Source organism: Antedon bifida, chromosome 4 (genome assembly GCF_963402885.1).
Source record: "Antedon bifida chromosome 4, ecAntBifi1.1, whole genome shotgun sequence".
NCBI lineage: Eukaryota > Metazoa > Echinodermata > Crinoidea > Comatulida > Antedonidae > Antedon > Antedon bifida.
The window spans coordinates 8,729,425-8,753,846 of NC_136229.1; the positions used below are offsets into that span (position 1 = coordinate 8,729,425).

The 24,422-nt window shown below is 33.4% G+C and overlaps 3 protein-coding genes across 3 annotated transcripts in view; 1 reads left to right on the plus strand and 2 right to left on the minus strand.

Moving 5' to 3' along the window:
• LOC144839155 (uncharacterized) overlaps positions 1 to 24,422 on the minus strand; it is a 60,936-nt gene that overhangs the window by 35,502 nt on the left and 1,012 nt on the right. Inside the window, exons 4-15 of the mRNA XM_078694470.1 lie at positions 24,177 to 24,265; positions 23,118 to 23,209; positions 22,411 to 22,544; positions 21,400 to 21,512; positions 17,199 to 21,215; positions 16,641 to 16,738; positions 15,622 to 16,410; positions 15,216 to 15,303; positions 14,914 to 14,991; positions 14,383 to 14,559; positions 13,758 to 13,892; positions 13,475 to 13,601 (exon numbers count right to left, since the gene is read on the minus strand). Coding sequence (XP_078550596.1) covers positions 13,475 to 13,601; positions 13,758 to 13,892; positions 14,383 to 14,559; positions 14,914 to 14,991; positions 15,216 to 15,303; positions 15,622 to 16,410; positions 16,641 to 16,738; positions 17,199 to 21,215; positions 21,400 to 21,512; positions 22,411 to 22,544; positions 23,118 to 23,209; positions 24,177 to 24,265 — 5,937 coding nt within the window. The remainder of the gene's footprint in view (positions 1 to 13,474; positions 13,602 to 13,757; positions 13,893 to 14,382; positions 14,560 to 14,913; positions 14,992 to 15,215; positions 15,304 to 15,621; positions 16,411 to 16,640; positions 16,739 to 17,198; positions 21,216 to 21,399; positions 21,513 to 22,410; positions 22,545 to 23,117; positions 23,210 to 24,176; positions 24,266 to 24,422) is intronic.
• Positions 3,138 to 12,068, plus strand: LOC144839460 (uncharacterized). The gene is made up of 14 exons (XM_078694824.1): positions 3,138 to 3,224; positions 4,061 to 4,181; positions 4,873 to 5,117; positions 5,438 to 5,622; positions 6,499 to 6,632; positions 6,905 to 7,052; positions 7,291 to 7,405; positions 7,596 to 7,745; positions 8,178 to 8,340; positions 9,028 to 9,298; positions 9,688 to 9,875; positions 10,397 to 10,803; positions 11,039 to 11,141; positions 11,642 to 12,068. Exons 2-14 carry the CDS (start codon positions 4,077 to 4,079, stop codon positions 11,825 to 11,827), a joined length of 2,400 nt encoding a protein of 799 aa, XP_078550950.1. The 5' UTR covers positions 3,138 to 3,224; positions 4,061 to 4,076; the 3' UTR covers positions 11,828 to 12,068.
• Positions 10,986 to 24,422, minus strand: part of LOC144839464 (uncharacterized) — a 181,781-nt gene continuing 168,344 nt past the window's right edge. The window contains exon 7 of the transcript XR_013611749.1: positions 10,986 to 10,997. The gene's annotated coding sequence lies outside the window, so the exon portion shown is untranslated. The remainder of the gene's footprint in view (positions 10,998 to 24,422) is intronic.

The following is a 24,422-nucleotide window of genomic DNA, read 5'->3' on the forward strand; positions in this document are numbered from 1 at the left end:
CAATGGCAAACATTAATACTCCTGTATCATAGTAGTATCAAGTATTTAAACTGACTTGAAAATAATTCAGATATTTGTGATACAGGACTAATAATTCCATATTTGAAGAGCTGATATGCAAAAAGGCTTATGTCCACTTTTAGTAATTATGTGAAAACATACAAAAATACTTACAGTGCATTTTAATAGTATTACATTTAGTATTAAATTGTAGATATATGGTCTGTTGTTAAAAATATTATGTAAATTCAAATAAATATAATGGTTACAATAATGGTTTTAATTTGTTTTATAAACGAATGTAAGTGCTTTCGCCATTTTTAGATATACAGAAGCAAGACAGATCAGTAACATTGTGACGACACCAAACAATTGCAATTAATAATAATCAATAATGGTGCAGGATTTACTTCATATAATAAATGGAATATGTAAAAATGAATGAATACACATCGAATGATTATCATAATCAAGTCAAATATAAAAAAATGATTAAAAACAGTAAGGCAGTATGACTTATGGAATTGATTTGTACATAAAAATACCAGATGGTACATTGTACATTTACTTTCATACTGTAGAACATAGCTGCCACGTACCATAGCCCGAGTATATTGTAGATCAGATCCTTTTTACCACAATCATCTCGTTACAGATGAGTTGAATTCTTTACAATGTAATAGTGTATGATATGGTGTATAGCCTGCTTATCGGTACTGAAATCTGTCCATAATAGGAGCTTCATTAATCCATAATGGGTAGGGCGTTTTAGTGTCCATAATAGGGGCTTTTTTAGTGTGTCCAAAATACATCCGCTTCTGCTATTAGTTAGGCCAAAGAACATATGTTATACTTATAGGTTCTGTGATTAGCCCATTGGCAGATTTCATAAACTTCCATCTATCGGTATGAACATTTTAGATGAACTAAATAATATTTGGAATACATATTTAACTTATTATAATACAAATCCCTTGTTGTTTTTGGAAATAATAACAACATTGCCGGTAATATAAATGTTAAGCAACCTGGGATTAAACAATGTGTTATGAATACATATTCGCATTTAAATGTCAATTTTATTGTCAGCTTTTTTTTGCTGACGAAATCTGTAAACCATGAATACAAAATACGCCGTGCGTGCATAAACAAATTAGTGATGAAGACAGAAATTGAAAGTACTGGAGATGGACGTTAGTTCTGTCTTTAGAAATGATATAATAAATGTAACGATTTGTAAACGTGAGTGTCCTGAATAGATAATGATTTTATTATAAAATCATACTGAAAAAATAAACAATAAACAGGATTCCCTCGATTCGGTTCATCGGGTTACTCGGTTGGTGTTTTAGCTTTAAACAATAAATAGTTCTTACAAAAGCTCGATATTTTGACGTAACAGTTTTAATAATTGTTCTTTCTTCATTAAAAGATGCCTTTTAAAATATTATATTTAATAATTTAAGAAAAAATGATTTATTATCAATTAATTTTGTTTAACAATCAGTAGTAAACATTTTGTGTAACGTAAATATAGTCTGAAATGAACAAAGTCTGTGGCCTACTGTACAGAACAAAAACGTAGATCTACTGTAGGCCCACATATTCCGGGGTAGTGGCGTTAAAAAGGTCGTAGTGACCTACATAACCCAAACATTCCAGTAAACAAAATGTCTAATTTCCCCCAGCCGCCGACAAACGTACTCAATAATCAAACAATTCTTCATATACACACCAACAAATATTTTCCATAGAGGAAGGATTGTTTTGACCATTACTCAATGATAAATTGATGGTATTATAATTATATCCTACGTTGACAGCCAAAACGAAAACATTGTTTATTTAACATGTCTTACAGACTACTGTCTGCAGAGACTGTCTCATAGACTCTCTTCTCCTATTTGTTCAGCCTCCGCATAATACAGTTTCCTAATGATTCCGTCCTCTTGAATATAACTGCCTAAAGGCGCGGAGCGAAAAACCGCGCTGCGCATGTACTGTAAGCCTACATTAAAATAACCAATCGATAAGAACCGATTTGGGAAACGTATGTAACGAAGAAAAAATGGCAACATGCGTTGTAGTGATACTGTAGCTCTGGCTTCGCTCCAGGATTTTTTTCATAGCCAAAACGAACGAACGGACAAGCAAACGAAATACTGACAAACGAATACAGACAAGAACAGAAAACGACGAAAAATAAAGGGTTTATCGGCAAACAAACATTAATAAACAAAACGCAACGAATAGCCTACTAAGGCTGTGTTGGTGCAGCCTAAAATTAACCGATAATTAAACGATAAAAATTAACCGATAAATAACTGACTTCCTGTAGAAACGGGGTTTAACCGATTCCGCTCGAGAAAAATTAACCGATAATTATCTCATTCATATCAGATAATTATCGATAAATGCGATCATGTTTAACTTTTGACCTAAAAGACAAATCGTTGCGTTGTGATTCGGCACTTGGTTGTTCGGTAATTTCTGGGAATGCGCACTTTATTTTTCAACTAATTATGATTGGTTAAAAAATATAATTAATTAATAAGATAATTGTTGAACAAAAGAAGATATTGTGGACAAAGATAAAAAGTGGCATATGAACGGATACAAAAAACAGAAGATGAAGTAAAATACAAGTGAAATATACAAAGGAAAAAACATTAAAAATGAACAAACAAATTAATGATATACACAACACATGGTAAATACTGTACTTAAATTCATTAAATAGTGGATAAAAACCTATTAAACAAAAAATGTATGCGTTTTAATAGTCACTTAGCAGGATTTACAGATTTCTGTTTACCAGACAACGCAACTGTTGTCTGTAAATAAAAATCAGTCATAATGACTTTTTAGAAAAAAAATAATAATGACCAGATATTAAATTGACATTTAAAAATGCATACATTGCAAGTTGTCACAAATCTCTGATGGTTTATCTAAAATCGCTAACCTCGAACCATAATTTGCCTAAAAGTCAGACATTTTGCGGCAGATATAGATACAAATCCCTTAGAGACGTTGTCTAACTTTCGGATGTACGTGGTCAATTAAACAGGATCCATGTGTAAACGGAAGCTTTGAGTAGAGATTTTTAAAAGGTAAAATAGGCGGGGCTAAAATTGCGACAGAATTATAAAAGGATGTAATCGCAGTCACCTTGTATTCGGCCAAACTGTCCTGCCGAGCATAGTGATTTGTAGATAATTGTGGTAAGTTCTTATCATTTTCCTAATTATTTCAATTATATGTTTAGCCTAATTAAATAGGTCTATTAATAATTAACAAATATGTTCGTTATTGAATAATAATATATGTATTATAAAGTTATATATTTCATACATTGTATTTAATAATAATAATAATAATACCATCTAAACAGTACAAAACGTAAATTCAAAAAGAATACCATTTTTTTGACTCTTAGTTTACGGTATAATCTCTTTTATAAGCTTATCAGTATAAATAAACTTAAACTGTATAAATGCATAACATTAAATAATTAGAAGAAATGTTTTTAAAATATGAAGCTTAAAACTTTGTTATGTTACTTATTACGGTAGTTGTCTGAAAAATATTGAAAAAGTTAAATGCTATGAATACACATGATATGATATGTTGATGAAATATTGACACACGTTATTATAAGTGATATTATTTGAAAACGATGTCATGTTGTGTTTATATATTTATAAAAAGTAGATATATTAACTCAATGACATTTGATGTGATTATTTTATATTGTTGAAACACTATATTAAATTACGTTACATTATTTTTTTCTAAAGCTCTGTCTACACTATCAAACTAGAAAAAATGTGATGTGTCCAAATATGGTAGTGATATGCTTAAATATGGTAGTGATATGACATCATCATGTCCATATATGGGCACATCACATTTGTTTGTCACATACAGTTTGATAGTGTAGACAGATAGATTTATGGATAAAAACTGTATACATCAAAATCATGATAACAAAGGCAAAAAAGAAAAAGAAATATTTACAGCCTTTTTTCATTATTGACGGTAACTGGTTTGTTTTTAGAGACCCTGAAGAAATCATGCGTGCAGTCGTATTATTAGGGTTGTTTGCTTTGGTGCAACTGGCAGTAGCCACTCATTACCGTGGTGGTACCTTCTATTGGGAGCGACTTGGCAGATCAAAGGTAACCGCCTATCATTTATGCCTACTGATACTAATAATCAAACCTAGATTGCATTCATATTTTAAGTTGTAAAACTAAGAAATATATACACTAGTATAGAGATTGCCACAACTAAAAATACTCAGACTTACACCGTATAATCTCTATGAGAGTAGCAAGAAATATAATGGATAGCTCAGCTCGGGTTTATTGTTAAATGTAAACCTACGCAACAACATTTAATATGAAACATTTCTTTCCGACAGAAAGTGATTATGAAGGAACGTTGTGAAATAAGTCAATTTTAATTGGTGCCACAGAACCCTTTCTTTAAAAAAAGAGTGGAAAATATCACAAATTGGCTCTCATTTATGTAAATTTGAATAAGAAAAGGTTTATAAATCAATTGTATTATTAATTTTATTACTATATTATTACAAATAGTTACTATATCGGTTAAGCATTGAAACATCGTTAACATTCCTTATAACATTACGAAAAATCCTTGTTCCATAACCTTTTAAAAAAGGGGGCGTATTTAACAACTTCCACTACCTAAATTCTAACTGATGACCTCCATAATGCATTGTCAGATATCAAAGTGTTTGTTGTAGGTATCGTTGGATAATTTTGTTCCTCTGTATAGATTCGAAAGTAGGTTTAAACTTTCAGCTGTCCTCATATCTAAAAAATGTTTGATTGCAATATTTAGATCCGTGTATACTGGCGTTTGGCTTTCCAACTAACATCTTCCTACCCCGAGTACTACTGTCAACAAGCAGGTGATATCCTCCAGGCCGAGACAGCCTTGGTCCTGGATTGTCAAGACTGTATGACCAACCAAACCATCCTGTCTCCACTACACATGGAATGTGTATCTATCTCAAGAGAGATGGGATGGAGTATCCTGCAAGGGCACATTGATTACTATTCAGAGAAGGACATCTTCAGAATGAAGTAAGAGTGCTTTCATTTTTATAAAAACCACAGTTATACTTATTGACCACCTCCACTGGTCAGTGGAAAGTTCATTAATATGGATTACCTCAGCGAATGCAATGCCATTACATTTACAGACATACACATTAATAATTTAGAGGATAAAGCAAAGATATGCGTCACACAAATCAGACATAATTAAAAAAGAAAAAAGTAACAATTAATTGGTGTACCGACGATGAAATTATAAAAAAGGCATGTTTTTATAATTCTACCAGCTTGTTGTATACATAAAAATTAATTAAGAATAATAATAATAACAATACATCTTTCTCAAGCTACCACACAGGTGGACGCTGCACAGACAGTAGCTGGATCTACCTCCAGAACTACGAAGGTGGTAAATGCTGGTCTCTCCTTACAGACGTCGATACTTCTATCAATAACAACTCACCAAGAGTAACAACTGGTCTGCCAGTATACAGAGTACGACAGGGCTGCAGTCGTTTGATTGACTTGATGCGTACGTTGTTTTAAATTTTCAGAAAAACAATAGTTGTATACCTATTCATTTTAAATGACAATGAACGTAGACACCGTAACCAGTATTAGAATTAGCATGGTATGATCCTTTATGAGATACATCACATTCTCATGCCAATAGACTTACACTTACACCGCTCTCCTGGAAAGTGACGTACCTTACGTACACCGGTCCCTTAACTTGGAAAGTAACACTACCTTACGTACACCGGTTCCTTAACTTGAAAAGTGACACTACCTTACGTACAGAGGTTGCTTAACTTGGAAAGTAACACTACCTTACGTACAGAGGTTCCTTAACTTGGAAAGTAACACTACCTTACGTACACAGGTTGCTTAACTTGGAAAGTGACACTACCTTACGTACACAGGTTGCTTAACTTGGAAAGTGACACTACCTTACGTACACAGGTTCCTTAACTTGGAAAGTGACACTACCTTACGTACACAGGTTGCTTAACTTGGAAAGTGACACTACCTTACGTACACAGGTTCCTTAACTTGGAAAGTAACACTACCTTACGTACACTGGTTCCTTAACTTGGAAAGTGACACTACCTTACGTACACAGGTTCCTTAACTTGGAAAGTAACACTACCTTACGTACACTGGTTCCTTAACTTGGAAAGTGACACTACCTTACGTAAACTCTGGTTCCTTAACTTAGAAAGTGACACTACCTTACGTAAACCTGTTTAACTTAAGTTACATTACCATATTCTTAACCTAGTATTAGTATGATTATGCGATTATTACAAAAATGTTCATTCAACAATACATTTATAATGGTACGGGTGGTATTTCTCGCTTTACTTGAAAAAGTAAAATAATTCGAATGTTATGTTTGTTATTTTAGCAACTGATCCCGATAACGACTTCATTAGATGCCGATGGGCAGATCCAGCAAAGAACGAATGTCCACCAGCAAGAGGCTATGATGATAAGAAACCGGTCTGTGGACAACCAACTCCTATTACATATTTATACGAGGTAAGAATTATTCTTGACTAGCATAAATCACACACACACACACACGACTTGGTGAATCGGTCATTTCACCAACAATGATAACCGAAATCAGCTCGGACTGGTCCAAAACCAGCCAATCCCATTTAGCATAACTGTCAAGACGTTGTGTTACCGTGGGTGTGTACGGTATCCAGATTCTGAGACACATAACCTCTGCCAAACAAAGTATAATAATATTTTTAACTAAGTCATCTTAACTGCCGATTTTGCTACCAAAATTATTTATCTAACAGGATAAATGCCTTATTCAATTTGACACCGATGATAACAGTGGTCTTGGATGGTATGGTGCCTCTGTCATGGTAGAAGATTTTAAGAACAAAAAGAGCTTTGTGGCTAAAAGTACAGTTCCATATCAGTTCCTCCTTGACGTAACAGAACGTAAGCTGAGGTTATTTTATTTATTTAAGAAACAATTTCAATTTCTATTAAAGGCTTTGTAGTATTGACCATTTCGATGATTCTACACCATGTAAATTCTGGTCATGCGCACCGAAACGATGTAAATAACCTTTCTCTGGGATATTATTGTGTCGAACTTAGGTAGAAGTAGAAACTAAACTGTAACCTCTATAGTAGGTCATACTTTTATTTAAGTTTCATAATATTCGTATCTTAGCCGGTTCTTGTATTGGACCAACAATTGACATTGCTGAGTGTACGTCGATTCGAGTCGGTGAAGTGTTTACCACAACCCTCACAGCTTACTTGCCAGAAGACTCCGATGGTAGCGTGTAAGTTCATTGCATTCTTCTTATACCTGTACGCTGTCGTCAGGCGTGTCATCATCTTCATTTCACAATACTATCCGTGTGCTATATATTTATAATCGATATAGAAAGTGTTGCCGATTTAACATGATGTTCACAGTGTAAAAGATCTAATAATTGTGATTAAAACTAACATATTTTGTTTATACCACAGTGTCCAAGAGGTACAAGGAAGTTGGCCAGATGGTTTCACATTCGAATACACTAAACCACCACCAGCTAAAGTGGTTGAAGCAGTGATCACCTTCAGAAGTATGAAGGCCGGAATGAATGCTTTTAGTTTCACTGCCATTGATGACAACGGGTAAATAGATAATTAAATTAAAAGTGCTTTCTATTTGTGATGACCTAGTACCCCCACACATTGTGTCATCAGTCGTCCGAGGTCCTTCAGTAGGCCTAAGCTAGGCTATGCAATCTTGTAACTTTTTTTCTTTTTTTTTCACACTTTATGTTAGAATGTAAAACATTTAGTAAATTAAGAAAAGAAACCTTCTACCCAATGAAATTACAATTAATGAATAACGGGGTTGAACATTATTGGAAATCTACGAAGGAACCTCTGAAATTAAATTACATTTGTTATTAGACAATTTATACAGTATAATGACAATGTTGTTCTTGGGGAAATGTTTGACTTAACTTGTAAAAAGTACCTACAAAGTGCATGGGATACCTTACAATCTTGTAACTTGGAAACCATTGATTATTGTTTATCTGTATTGATTATTTTTAGTGTTCAGAACGATCCTAAAGTCGGAAAGATTTCTGTTACAACTGAAGAAGTAACAGAACCACCTAAAACACTACCACAAGTTGAACCACAAAAATCCTACCCACTTATGGGCAAACCACTTGACTTAGAAGCTGAATACTGGTGGGTTGCCTTCGACCAAGGGGTAAGAGATCAAACGTCATCTATTGTATAATAGTTTACCGACTTAGGCTCAAACGATTACGTATTTTGAGATTGCGGCCGCCTTAGAGCTATCTACACTAGAACAATAACGATAAATTCCTACATAAAACAAAGAAATATAACAAGTTTTCATCATAGAACAGGATAACCAATATATGCTGCCTTTGATGAAAATAATATGTTCACACATCCTATAAAAATGACGTCATTATTAGTAAGAGCAATAATATCGTGACGATAAAATAATGATCACGACGTCATTTAATTTGACTTGACAACATAAATGGTTATCCTATTATGTTCTAGAATGAAAACTGTCCTAATTGCTTTTGTTTTATTAAGAAAATGTATGTTTATCTGTTTATCGTCGATCGTTATCGTCTTAGTGTGTGTAGCAGCCTTTACCTTTAAGATTAGTAATATTGTAAAGATTATTTTTGTTTTAAAACACGCCCACTGTTATCCTAAAGTAAACTTTCATTCAATTAAACCGTTGCCTTCATCTTGAATATGTGTGGAAGATGGCTAGGCCATTGAAAGGGCAGTTATAGATGGCGGCGCACACTTTTCAAACGGGCATTGCTTGCTGTAAACGTGCAACAGTACCACTACTTTAAATGGCAGAGATAAACTCAGGGGTCATTACACAATTTGATTTTTACTTCAGATCACACGACCAAAAAAGAAGAAGTTTATCTACATCAGCAACATCATGACTGGAGAGATCATTGCCAAATACGATGCTTCAAAAGAGGGCCAAGTTATATTTGATGGCGAAAAGTCTAAAAAGATAAAGTACAGACCTCCACAGCATTTAGCACCAAACACTATCTTCAGTGTTAGTGTTGACGACGGCTTTGGTGAAGTTTCCTACAATGACGCCTGTGGCCGAAGTGCAACCAACCCAAGTGATGCAGGAGCATTTGTTTTCCAGACACGTAAGTTTTGTATCAATGTTGCGTTATAACCAATACATTTATGTTGTTCACTTTCTTCTATCATTCATTCATCCCCAATTGAGGAAATTCGGACCATGGTAGCAACAGTGTAACACCAAGCAACACACGACATGAGCTGAGATAAACCAGTAACTGGTGTAACCTATTCTTCCATAGGATGCCCTGGGCAAGTGCAAATGAGCCAGATAAGTTGGACCTCCAGTAGAATTTTTCTACCGCCAGAACAATGGTCGAGCAGAGTTCTGCGCCAATTGTATGGTTATGGTTTTCGGCGGTTCAGCCTCAACCGATTGACCACTCTTGAGCTGTCCTACCCATTCCCATTTAATGAGTTTAATTATTAACAAAAAACACCTTATTTGTTACAGCAAAACCACTTGAACCAGCTGTTGACTGCGGTGATAATGAAATTACATTCTACATTCCAAGGACCTACGTAAATGATATTTCACCAAAAAAACTTCATCTTCACGATCCAACTTGTGTTGCTAAGCCTCTTAACGACACATTTATGATGGTCCGATTCGGATACGATGAATGCGAGACCAGAATCCTCGTAAGTGTATTGGTAATCTCAAATTAACCTTAAACAATAACATTAGCCACATTAGTAAATTATTAGTATGTTATTTATAATATAATATTTTAAATATAATAGTGTTCATATATTTTTTTTTTTTTAAACCATATTTAATGAGGGTGATCTATCCAGCTATTGCTGAGAGACCCTCGGAGGTTCACAAGACAAACATAATTATTACAAGTCTTTGGGAGTGGAGTAATTTGGTCATTAGAAAAAATCCTGACGGGACTTGAACCCAGGAACCCAGGAATTAAAAACTGTTTAAGGTGGTATAGAGCATAATGACATACATACACACCATCATTGGCATCAATGGAACAATTTTACACAATAATACAATGGTTTGAACAGAGACTCTGATCATCATCTATTAGATCTGTTTCCATAACGTTTCAAAAGCATCTGCTCTCTTATCAGAAATATTTGATTATGCATACATACTACACAATTAACGATTAGCTATTTATTGAAAAATACCTTATTTTTATTTGAAGAATCCTAAGAAAGGATTGACCAGATTCCTCAACACCCTCCGTGACGATCCAGAACCAGCAGGTCCAGGATTACCAATTTCCCGACATAAGCGTCAGTTTGAAATGAAGGTGTTCTGTGACATCAAAGGCATGGACACTGCTGACGTCTTTTACGACCCAGATACAACTGTTACGACAACCAAACACACCGGTAAGGGATCTTTCAGAACCTACTTGACTTTGTTCGATGAGAACATGAAACAAGTCTCTGCTGGACTTTCACCATCGGTTTTCCTCAATGACACCCTGACATTTGCTGCAAAACCAGTCAAAAAGGGAATGAATGTGGAAATTGAATCCTGTAAAGCAACCCCTCTTGATAGAACTTGTACCAAGTACGACGCTGATTATGAATTCATTAAAAATGGGTACGTAAACAACAACTTATTCTAACTTTAACTTTTGATACAATATAAAACCCAATTTGTCAACTGATGTCTTTGCGGGGTTGTAACCTAAAGCAAACATTAAATTCCCGAAATTAAGTAAAAATACGTTTGTTAAAACCTTTTATGTCTTTATTATTTATAAGCTCAGATTGGCCAATCCTTCTTGTATTTTACTAAATCACAAAAATACACTTATATTACTTATGTCTAATAGATGCCCAGTAGACAACAATGTTCAATATGGAAATTCATCGCCATCTGAAAAGAGATTTTCTGTCTCTGCTTTCTCCTTCCTTCACTACGCCTCAAATGATCAAGTAAGTATTGTTCAAAGACACAATCACATTAGGCAATAGACGAATGTGGTGTAATGTAAAAGAACACGCCGGTTTAAATCGATAAATGAATAATAACAAATGGAGGTCAAAAAAATATTTTCATATAAAACAGTACTAGAGAAACAAAATAGATACTTCAAAATTACAATACTCGATTCGGAGTCCCTCTACTGGTTCTCTTATAGCCTACTGTAAAACCTCAGTATAAGAGGACACCGTTGGGATCCCAAAACGTGTCCCCATAATAGGGATGTCTCCTGAATATATTGCCTCTCATCGTTTCATAGGAAAGTGTCCTTTTGATAATGTATTGGTAGTGGTTTCCCAAACAAGGGTTCTACTGTACAGATGAATAAAAGTGTAAAACCCTTTTTTACCTAACAATGAATAGCTATTTTAAAGCGTTTTGAGTAATTTCTAAAATTAGTTATACTGTGCTTTCGGAGTTTAATATAGTAGTATAATGTATATTTTTTAAGGTAATGGTAAAATGCAAGATGTTCGCATGTAAGCCAGGCAAGTCCAGCTCAGCTTGTAAAGATCTAGAAAAAAAAAGAAACCTTTGCAGCAGCACCTATCGAGGACGACGAAGCTCTGAGAAGATCGAAGCTGATGTTGATGATGTCGCATTCGAGGCTTTCGTTCCACTAAGATTTAGACACTAAATCAAATATCCAAAACGAGAATACACAAACCTTAAAACTATAGTAAATTATTTATATCCATTACCTTCTCTTGTCAAATCATGGATGCCTGTTCACAACTGAAATTAATCACTTAAGTTCAACTTTAAATCGTAATAAAATAGAATATTTGCAATTAAAAATATGTGCAATTTTTAATGTTGACTGACGAAAAATATAAAATCAGCAAATAATTCATCTAATAAACTGATTTGATGTGCAATTTGTTGTCTTCTTTATTTCTTTTGTTGTTATAATAATATATAGCGCTGCACTTTATACATATATGTATATGAAAAGCATGGATTGAATCTAGGCAATCTAACAGGACACTGAGCTCGTCTAGTAACAGTCCTTTGATCTTATGACTGGCTGCGACAAATACCAACAGTACTGTATTATAAAATATTCTCCGCGTCAGGCGTGGACTGATCAATTCAAAATTTCATGTAAAAAGTCACCAACGTAATTAAAATATTTCGTTTTACTTTGAAGCGACTGAAATACGGATACTAACTGAAGACCAAGGCCGAGATGTGCAAAACAGACGAGGCAAAGGTGCTTTAAGTATAATTATTAATATAAAATATGACGATCTGTGTTGGGGAATTGGGATGGGTAAAGAGGTAATGACGATTGACTATATTAATTCTAACAATATACAAACAATCCCTTACTGTGTAATAATAATAATAATAATATTCAAAATATTATTACCAATACAACAGATTAACTTTCAGAAACCAAGTCATTTATTGCTCAAAGTTTGATACACCTTTCATATAGAGTCATAATTATGTATTGCATAGAAATATAATTACTAGTATAATAAAATAAGAAATTATATAAATGAAATATTGTATTTCAATCCAGATCAATTTGACTTGATAAAACAGTAAATTTGATTATGAATTATTGTCACAAAGTTGACTTGTATGGAAAGAAATAAGGTGGACAAATTATATTTTTTAATGACATTTTAGTAAAAATTGTGAAATAACAGGTCGAAAAATATTCCAAAACTCTTATTTTGTTCCGCTTCACTGAGCATCGTCAATACGTTCTCAAACCGTTTTATATTATCACTAATATAAATTTTATTCCCATGTAATAGGTATGTTCAAATAAAAGAGTTTTTTTCTTAGTAAATTGACAGATCCATTCCATTAAGGGGAACATATTATTTTGAAGAGTTCAGAATGAATTCCAAGTTAAAAATAAATGCATTGAATATTTTAAATCAAATCTATTTTTAGTTTAATGCTACTAAGTGTATCCTTAATTTCAATTTAAAAAAGATATTTACATTGCATACAATCCTAAATTGTTTTTATTATATACAACATGGGTCTTCTAAAAATTGTTAGTATTTTTACATACAGAATAAAATCTAAAAATGTTTGATAGTATAATAGGACCATAACCAACTATCAAGAATTATTATATTTTTGATCCTATTGCTATTTAAAAATGTAATGCATGTATTCATCGGCAAGTCCGACAAAGGGAATTTACTCTATTGTCTATTGGCACAGAGAATTAGGCCATGCTAATAGTAATTAAATAACTAATTAATTGACCGTGCCGATAGCCATATATATATATATAAACAGTGTAATATTCTAGTACTTTTCTAGAACATTTTGCGGTACATCGCACAACAAGTAATCGTCTAAAGGCTGAATGGCTGAGGGCGCTATACTATCCAAAATCCATTCTCTTGAAATTACCGGTACCCTGAATTTTCTAAAGAGACCTGAAGATAAAAAAAAAAAAAAATCAATAAATATCAAGACAAATTTAGCATATAAATAAAAACCCAAGGAACTATGACAAGGCATGTAAGATTTTTTATTTCACGCTTAGTTTGAAAAAATTTGATATAATAAAAAATTGTATTATTAATACTCACTTTTGAAGTTGATTGGTTCTTTATCAACATCTGATTGAGCGATAATAAGTGCTTTGCAATCAGGATTGAATGAGAACATGGTAGGATGCGAAACTTTAGTAACGCCGGTCAACTCCAGTAACTGCGCAAGTTGTTCTAAAGGACAGAAACAATCTCATAGCTAACCTCCAATTTATTTTCAAAACTTTATTTTATTCTACCTTTTTGTAGTACTGCCCTACTATATTATAAGTCTAAAATAATAATACAGATTTCTAGAGTGCAGTTCGCCACCACAAAGGTGCTCAAGGCGCTCAAATATGCAGTCACCTCAGATTAAATACACAATCAAATTTGGAATTTAAAATGGTAATAATTATGACTATGTATAAGCCTGAGCAAAAAAATGAGTTGTTAATACTTTTTTTAACAAATTTAAGTTAGTACCCTGGCGAATTGTGATGGGTAGTGTGTTCTAAAGTTGAGAAGCAGCTATGGCGAAAGCTCTGTCATCATAAGAGTTGCTTGATAAAAATGTATACTATACATTACTAGAGATCATTTTGGCAATGCTTCTAACCCTCCTACACATCCATTTAAGACATTTTTAGGAAAGTACTAATGAAATAAAAAGTCAATCCCTTACCCTTTGTCAACATAGTGAATTCTCCAATACAACAAATATCATATCCTTCGAGTAAAGATGTTTTCTGCATCCTTGAACGCTTTGGTCCCATGTGATTGGTACCAGATGCAACATCACCAATCACCTCATACTCATCTTCTGACAGCAGATATCCCATATCTAAACTGTTAAGTATCCCTAATGAGTAAAAACAAAGCGTCTTCTGTGATGATTGGCCGATAGTCATAGCGAAGTATAATCTTGCGTACAATCGTATCAGCGTATTGTAAATCAAGCGTATAATACTTGGCTTGCACGAGAACTCCGGTTAGAGTGAAATGAGATACTTATAATTGTGCACGTAATTATGCAGATTTTACATTCCTTGAGGAAATAATATTTCAAGTATATATATAACTGAAGTGCAACTTTTTTTATTGTGTACGCTTGTGTATGGAAATAAATAATACATAAAAGGAGAAATTTAAAAATATTAGCAAATAAAACCAGTTTCCCTTATCAATATAATAAAACAAAGATAAACATTCTTACATTTATAACTGACAATCCATTTTTTCCCAGCAATTCCTAGAAAATATTTCAAAGTCCTCTCACATACAAGATTTAAATCTAGAAAAAAAATTGTTGAAATCACCATGAGTTAAAGTAATAACTATGTAAATTTAATTTGTTTTGAATGAACTGTTGTAGACGATCTGTGCAGTATGCTTTTGAAATTATGATTTATAATTGGTTAACAGGCTCATTTGATGCAAAATTTATCAGCATAATTTATAAAGCAGACATCTGTAAAATAATGAAATAACAATTTAGAAGAAAATTATACCTCTTACCTGTTTTAACAATAACATGCGTTGTGTTGTTGTTGAATTTGCTGGCAAATGGGAATCCACATTTGTTAGCAAGTTGCTCCACTTGTTTCTATAAGATCATAAAATTATAAAGCAAGATGTTCTATGAATTATCTTTCTTCAGACTACTTTGTTTCTATAAAGCTTGTGGGAAAAGTGGTAATACAGATTTCTGCCATTAGAATACATTTTGAACCAACAATGAATTGTTTAGCTGGATATTACTGTATTTTTAACTTCTTTCTAAAGAAACTAACCTTCCACCTTCCTATCAAGGAGAATTTTGCTTAGCAAAATATTATTTAGTTCATATACTGTACCAAACCCATCTATGCTTTGAAATGCACTCTGAATAGCAAGATTAAAAAGAAATGATATAAAATCTCACCAATTCAGCTCTTGTGAGACCAGTGGCAACAAAAGAGTAGTTCTTTTTCATTTTAACAGGAGTATGTTCTATTACTGATCTAGCATTTTCAGAAGGAGCTGTTACTGGATTGTCTGTCTCCATTACTCTTGGACGCTTTGGGGTTGTTTGTGGTTGACTAAAGGCATCTCCAATAACTTTTCTTTTCCGCTGACTACCTTTGTACTCCTGGACAATTGAATGAATACTGCTTAACTTCTCTTGTAGCTCTAATGGTGACTTCTCCAGAAGTAATTCTGCTGAGATCGAAGGTGGTGGTGAAGGAGATCTTGGAGAGTGAAATAGTGACTGCGATAAAGACTTCAAGCAAGAGTTAGAACTTTGTGGTGTTGCTTTGCAACCACTTATCAAGTCGTCATCTTCTTCTATGACATCAGCATCCAAATTGATAAAAACACTTTCTTTTTCTTTGTTTGTTTCTATCTCTAATGTTTCAATATCCTCATCATCAGTGTCTGAATCAACAGTAGGTCTTAATATTCGAGATCTTCCTTTGGCCACTTTTTGCTTCTTCTGTGATGCCTTTTTATTTCCTAATTGCTTAACACCACCAGCAGACACACCAGTTTCAACAATTTCACAATCTGAATCACTGAGACCCTCTGGATTAAAATCTTCATCAATCATTGTGATTTCTGTGACATCCTCAATGCCAATGTCTTCTGCCAACTTCTTTTCTGCCATTTCGGTTTCCATTTCTTTAATCTGCTTGGCAATCCTCTCCATCTCCTCCTTTGCTGTCTCACGTTGCTACAAAAACAAGAGGAGAATCAAAATAACCATTAATACATCCTGGTACAGTATTCATTTATTTATGTACAATGTTTTTGAAAATTTGGAAAATCTGGTAGTGTACTGTGAATTGGCTCCTAATAAAGCTACTGTGCAGTGTCACACTAAGTTTTAAAATAGAAAGGAATTGAAAAAGTTCCACTAGTATTAGAAGAATATACAATTTGCTTGATATTAAAATGCTTTACCTGTGTATTTAGTATTTCAGCTTGACTTGACAGAAGGGACGAGACACTGTTGGCATTTTGAAGTGGAAAACATTCATCCTCACTGCAGTTATCATTATCTGTATTAAATCATACATGATTAAATATACTGCTACAGTAAAACTCCATATTTGCTAAGCCATAAAAAAAAATTCACTTATTATTGGTAAGGTTTCATAATTCCAAATTACATTTGTTTGGTCCTCTCCGTGGACCATGACAAATCATTACAAAACATACATTTATAAAGCAATAAAAATGTTCTTTTGTCCATGGACAGTAACATTTGAAAAGCTGGGTTGGGGTTAGACTAACAAAGTTTTTTTGGAAATGAATGAATGAATAGAAATTACTCTTTTGTATAGGCAAATTATTTTAAATCATAAAATAGATCTGTTTTGCTAACACTAAGATTATTAAATCATAAAATATTAAGTCTATTAAGTATTAGAATGGTTTTGTTGGACAACAAATGGATATGATTGCCTACACATACATTACATTTTACAAGCTTATGAATAAATGAATCATTTAACGTACCACTGTACAGGCATCCTTCAACCAGAGTTTCTGATGAATGACTGGATTGTGTTGGCACATCTGACTCCAGTAACTCTGGTGTTAATATGTCTTCTTGATATTCATCCACCTTCATGTTCTTATCAATTTCTTCCACTAACATATCATGATCTCTTTTCTCTGAAAACTCTTGACTGTCTTTAACTCTGTTAACTTGTGACTGCCTTTGAACATTCTTTTCTGCTGAAACTAAAGGAGAGATTAGCTGAACTTTTTGTTGATCAATGACCTGAAAGACACTTAAACTGTTGGATTCACTTTCTTGTGATGTACAATTTCCTCCAGTCAACAAATCGTCTTCTTTTACACTGCTTTCAATCCTTAAATTCTTATTGTTTCCTTCTACAGTTACAACAGCAATTTTCTTTACAGGAAAAATATTTTTGGAGAATTTAGTTACGTTAGTTGTATTTGCTACAGAATGGTTCTGATTAGGTGTTGGTGGAATAACACTATCATCGTCCTCTTCATCACTACTACAATCCGATACTCTTTTTTCCACTTCTTGTAATAGTACTGTCTCCTTAAATGAACCTAAATCATCATTAACTTCCTTGTCCATTTGAAATTCAGAATTGTCTTTATCATTATTCTTAGTATCACTATGCATCGTTTTGGTATCAGAATTCTCATAATGTTTCGGGGTAGAATTGTTGGGAGGATTTCTTTCTTTTGCTTCCTTAAGTTGAGTGGCTGTCTCTTTAATTTCCTCTTGTGCTTTCTTGTTATCAATATCTATTGTCTTTGTCTCACAGTTATCATCATTGGTCTTTTCAGCAACTTTTCTTGACTTTAGTGCCAATCTTTTTTTCTTCATTACTGGACGGTAATCAATAATGGGAGGTGTTATGTTACTACTTGTTTGAGATTCACCTTTGCTTCCAGGAATTACCTCATCAGTTCCTGGTTGTGTAGTTTCCACTGCTTCTTTTGTGCTTTTTTTATTTCTTCTACAAGACATCTTGTTGTTGGAAGAATCTATTTTAGATGAAATGTTGCTACCTAGGAAACTTTCAGTTGATCTTTGTGTCATTTTAACTGGACTCAACTGATCACTGTTTGACATCATGACTTCGTTGGAAACTGCATCTTTTACCACCTGTTTAAAATCTCTTTTGTTTAACATAGTTTTGCTTTGTTCATTTAAAGAAAAGGATGATGAATGTTCAGATAATCTTTGGCTTCTACGACTAGATTGGCTCCCACGACTTCTACTTTTTCGTTTAGTACTGATTGAAGACAATTCATCTGAACCAGAAAAGACATCAGAATTTGTCTTCAATTCTATACTTGATGGTATAATACAGTCTTGGGACTGAAGGGATTCAGTAGTCTTCTTAGAAGCAATATTACTACATTCTTTTGAAGCCTCATTCAGATCTAAATGTGCTACTTCTGATGGTGATTTACTGTCAAATAATTCTGATGCTGATTTATACATACTTTTCTCTGAATCAAAATCCATGTCTGAATGCCTCAAACTATCAGAAATTGGATCTTTAATTGGTGTATTCATACTAGTTAATGCGTCTTCTATCTTTTCAGGCGTATTTCCAAGTGTAAAAGTTTTTCTTTTTGATCTTCTTGGTTTCTTTTGAGGTTCAGGGCTCAAGGCTAACACTACTGACTCTTTCATGGCAATAGTCTCAGGAGTTTTGATGTGTGAATAATCTGGACATGGCAACACTCTATCTTGTTTGCTTTTTTCAGCAGGTAATGTTAAAATATTGTTAGATGCTGGAGATTTTTTGCAATTGTTTTTTCTATTTTGAATCGTTTTCACACAATCTTCAGAGATTTCTAATGGGATCTTATTTACGTCAAGATTTTCTGCACAAGGTGTAACTCTTACTTCTTGTCGAATACCATCTTGCAATTGCTCATTAGTATCACTTCCATTCTTAAACGCAGTTTGTTCCAATTTTGTAGTTCGTTCCTTCTTTGCATCCTCTTTATTCGCTAAAAGATTTCCACATTTCTTTTTTGCAGACCTTAATGATCGCTTAACTTTCTTTTTTGAACCTTCAGAACTTTGACTCACCAAAATAGCTTCGGGCAAGTTTGAAGAATCTTGATCCATTTCAAGGCACTCTGCATCACTGACGATTGTGGCTATATGGTTTGTAGTTTGATGACATACTTCATCAGATGTTTCTTTCTGAGGAATGTTTTCAACACAACTTTCATCATCATTCTCAAAATCTTTTGCCACTTCTATGGATGGTTCTTCATATTCAATATCGCTCACACTTAATTCAATTGAATCTGTGGTGTCACCCTGAGCACCAGTTTCATCTTGACATCTATCAACAATCTTCTTAACCTCTTGCATAGTTTCTAAGTTTGTTTCTTTCACTGCTAATATATGCTTGCTGCTTTCATTGTTCAGATCCTGTATACACGATGTTGACAATTCGTTATCAGAAGGTCCACTTTCTAATGTATCCACTACCTTAATTTGTGAACGCTTCTCACTTAAACTGCAATGGTGAATTTTATCCTCAGCAACAGGACAATTTGCATTAGTTGAACATTTATCATTTCCTAGATTGCTTGATTGATCACTTTGACTGTAATTTAGGTCAGAATTACTTCTACTGCTTCGTCCTGAATTATTATTCTTACAATCTGAATTGAGACAATTGTTTTGTCGAGGACTATTGACAAGTGACTGCTTTTTAGATCTTCTTTTTACTTTTGTGGTTGTATGAATGTTTGGATTTTCAACTTCAGGATGTGTATCTCTTGCAAGTTTTGAAGATTTTTCCTTTGCAATAACTGGTGTTTCTGGCACAACCTTCGGTTGTGTTTGAACTTGAGGACTATCTTCAGTTGCTTTACAGTTTGTTCCTTTAGTTATTGTCTTCTCAACCTCAGCTTCTGTAATCGAATTTGCCTTTAATTCACTATCACGTTTATTTACATGATCACTGGTTGGTGGAAATGTTTTCATTTCAGCATAACTATCCGAATATTCTTGAATTTGTTGTTCATCACTAGCCAAACCATCCTCGGAAAGAAGCGTCTTTCTCCCTTTTGATTTTCTGGGTTTTGACTTTTCAGTTGAAGAGCATTTTGCAACTCCTTGGATATTAACCTCAGGTTTCAATTTTCTTAAACTATGTCTCTTATTTGTCAACTCTTTCGGTAATGTACCAAACTCTTGAGCAAGCTCAAGAGCAATTTCCCAATCCGTTTTGTCAAGCTTCTTGACACTTCTACGAGTATGTTTCAAAGTGCTTTCCTCAGATTTGCCAAACTTCTTGAGAGATTCTTGCATTTTCTTTCGTCGTGTTACAATATCATTTTTGCTAACAACTACATCATCTTCATCCGCAGAATTGGACATAGCACTACTTTCACCTTTCTTATTTTCGGGAGAATTAGATTTTCTACGTTTGATGGTATAAACTTTTCTAAACACACTTTTATTTTCATTAACAGCTACAGATTTTGTTCTTTGCCAATCTTCACTATCATCATCAAGTACATCAGAAATGTCTTTTTCTTTGTTACCACATTGGTCATTTTCGTCTATTAAGACATCAGTTACAATGCTATGGTTATCATTACCATTGCATTTATGTATGTCTCCTTCATTATCGGTAATCTGATCTGTGATCGGTTTAGGGTCTTTTATATACACAATGTTAGCATCAATTTCACCTTCCTGTATTTTGGATTCAGTGCAAATAGTTTCAGCAGTCTTTTTGCAAACTTGATTAGAGGTTCTGCTATTTAATTGGTTTTTAACTTCATTATCAATATTTAAATTAACTTCTGTATCATTCTCATCATTCGTATGAACATCAATGTCATAGACAACAATCGCCGTTCCTGCTTTCCTTGTCTCTTTCCGTTGTTTTGTAATAGTTTTACTATGCTTTGTCGCTTTCCTTTTCTCTTTCCTTTTAGGTTTCTTTCTTGGGGTCCGTTGACTTGGAATGAATTCATATGGATCCACCTGATTAACATTCACTAAAATATATAAAAGATATTTGTTAAGAAGGTTAATTAAGGTTAGTTATTAAATAACTATTATTGTGGCCAGATGTTACATAAACATAACACACTTTCACCTAGTGCAAATTAGCAGCAATGCAAAATTTTATAAAGCAGGAAATTATTAAATGATAATTTTAAAAAAAGAAATAATTTTCACCTTGAGATGTAGGACGCAGTGGTGCCACCTTTAAGGCAACAAGGAGGCCATCTTGTTTTTCATTGTTCTTGATACTTTTTATTGATTTAGAAGTTGGTGCTGGAAAGCTTGTGCTGGAGGTAAATAAGACAACATTTACAATAGCTGGTACAGAACTCTGGATTTACAAATTGTAAAGCCCTGTCTACACTATCAAACTAGTTTTGACAAAAAAAGTGTGATGTGCCCAAATATGGTAGTTATATGACATCATCATGCCCATATATGGGCATATCACATTTTTTTTGTCACATAAAGTTTTATAGTGTAGACAGAGCTTTATATACCATATTACAATTCTTTCTCTGGAATTATAGTTTCTGTTTTGGTCAAATTTAATTTCTAAACTATACTTGTTCATAGTGACAATACAACTATCTCGTATCACCATCACAGTACAGTATAATGTTCCACATGTTTGCACTAAGTGTAATAGGGACTGCAACTCAAGAATTGGCTTGTACAAAAGTTAAAATGTGGAAATTATAATTAAATGAAGTGTCTAGAATAATTACAACACTCATTATAAATGACAAGATATTACTAAAACAAAATTACTAAAATAATATGCCAAAACAATTTAAATAAAAAAAGAAACTATTAATAACAATTAAAGTAAATAATTAAATTAACAATTAAAATGACTAACTAAATAAAATGTAAAATTAAACATGTTATCGAAATAAGTTTCTGACCCAAGAGCGTAAATTAGCATGGTCTTCCGAGACTAAGCTGCCAATGACTAATACATTAAAATGGTACCTATAATTTTGTAACCAAATAACTGTCTCTTGTTTTAGTTGTGTGCAAACACGACTCTACAGCTCACTATGTCGGTTGGTCAGTAAACACTAACTCAAATTTGAGAATGCAACTGCAGCCATGTATATGGCCTTGTTTAGACGCATCTCAGGAAGACGTTTTATATAATACACAGTGATATACTGTATTGTAGATAATGAAAATGAATACCTGATGTTTGTATTGCTTTTACAAGGTTCTTGAATCTCACTGTCATCAACATCCTCATTGGCATCAATGAAAATCTCCAAAGAGTCTGTACATTTTGATTTGCTTTTTCTGAGATTCTTTTTCACAGTAGTTTTCTATAAAACAGAGTAACCATTTTAAATACTACAGTAATAATGATGTTGTTTAAGCAGTTGAATGTGATCAATAGGGCTGACATAGTACAATTATGGAATTTTTCTACAAAATCCCAATTTTCTATAAAAAAAATATATATATATTTAGAACAAATCTGATTATCTTTTATGTAAATAGTTTTATTTTTATGGTGTTTTAATTTTGATATTATATAAACGTTGTTATCATATTAAATTTGTAGTTACTGAAAACTTTGGAAACATTTTAGTGAAAAATGTCATAAAGAATATATTTTTAAAAATAGAACATGTTAGTGAATTTCAACTAGTTGAAACTAGTGACTCCCACCCCCACCCCCACATCCAAATTTTACATGCTTTGCATGCTGTACTTACAGAACACTTACACAAAAATAAGAGTATAAGAATTTGTAATAAGAAATTTTGACTTTTTTTTCCCAGTATATAATATACTTAAGACAAACGTGGTGTTGTTTAAATACACAACTTTGCAGAGTTCAGACACATTTCTAAAAAGGTAATGCGTTCTTCCCATAATTATATATCTACTACCTTTTGTTTCTTCTTTGGAGGTACAGGTTGATGTGGAGATGCTGTGGGCTGGGAGACCTGTGATAGTATGACTGCACCCCTTGGTGGTGTACCTGTTTAGCAAACAACATTGAAGTTAAGTAATCACAATATATGAATAATTACTATGATATAGCAACTATATATATATTTTATCTAAACTATTAGATAAAACTGGAAAAGCTTTATTAGTCCAGTCTGGAGGTCTTCCACAAACCAAAGGCCTTCAATACAGGGTTTTCCTCAGAAATCAGTCATTTTAGAGTGCTGGTCGAAGGTGAGTGGCCTGGATATATTTATACACTGTTACATTATTTTTTATACTGTTGTTAAGCCATTTCATTTTTAGGCTAAATGTATTAATATTTTGTTTTGTCTGAGTGCTATATCATTTTCTTACAGTGGTGATAGATACTCAACACATCCATTTTAAAAGCAAAATAGTATTTTACCCCTTTCACACCAAAACTCTGGAGTGATCTCCGGAGACACCCCAGGGTTTATGACCATTCAAAACGTCGAGAAACTCCGGAGATACCCCTTCACACCAACCTAGCAACACCGGGATTTATAAAATGAAATTGTAAATGTCGCCCTCTATTTTGTTTGTTTACATAGCGACGATCATTAGAATCATTTGAATTAACAATATTTCAAATTTAATAATTACTTTCAAAAGTCTCAGAAGTAATATAATGTTTTATTGATACTACTTATTATTTTTTATACCTGTTATATATTTTGTACAAATAGTTAACGTATTTTGAAATAAAACTAAAGCAATGAGTGATCGTGTGAGGATGACCTTTTAACCCGAAACACTCTAGAGTTTGATGTTGGTACCTTTCACACCAAAACACTGGGGTGTCCCCACAGTTCGCTCTCCGGAGAATTTTCAGCTGTTCAACCCCGCAGTTTTAAACTCTGAAGTTACTTGATTTTACCTTTCATACCAAACAGCGGGGCGTCAACTCCGGAGTGTCTCCGGAGTTTTGTTTTTGGTGTGAAAGGGGTATTTGATGAAAAATAAAGAGTGCTTACATTTTGTTCCACTGTCCTCTTCGATAGCTGTTGTTACATTATTGACGGCAGCTACAATCTGTTTTAAGCGCTCATTTTCAGTTAGGCCTCTGGAAAAAAAAAAATTTACACTTGTTTAGAATTCATTTATTGACATGATCTACAATTTACCAAGAATTCTGATTTTTACTGTATTTTATCACTTCTCGATATTAATTGTGTTGTATTTTCAATATTTCAAATAAATATGGTAGGTGTATTGAGTGT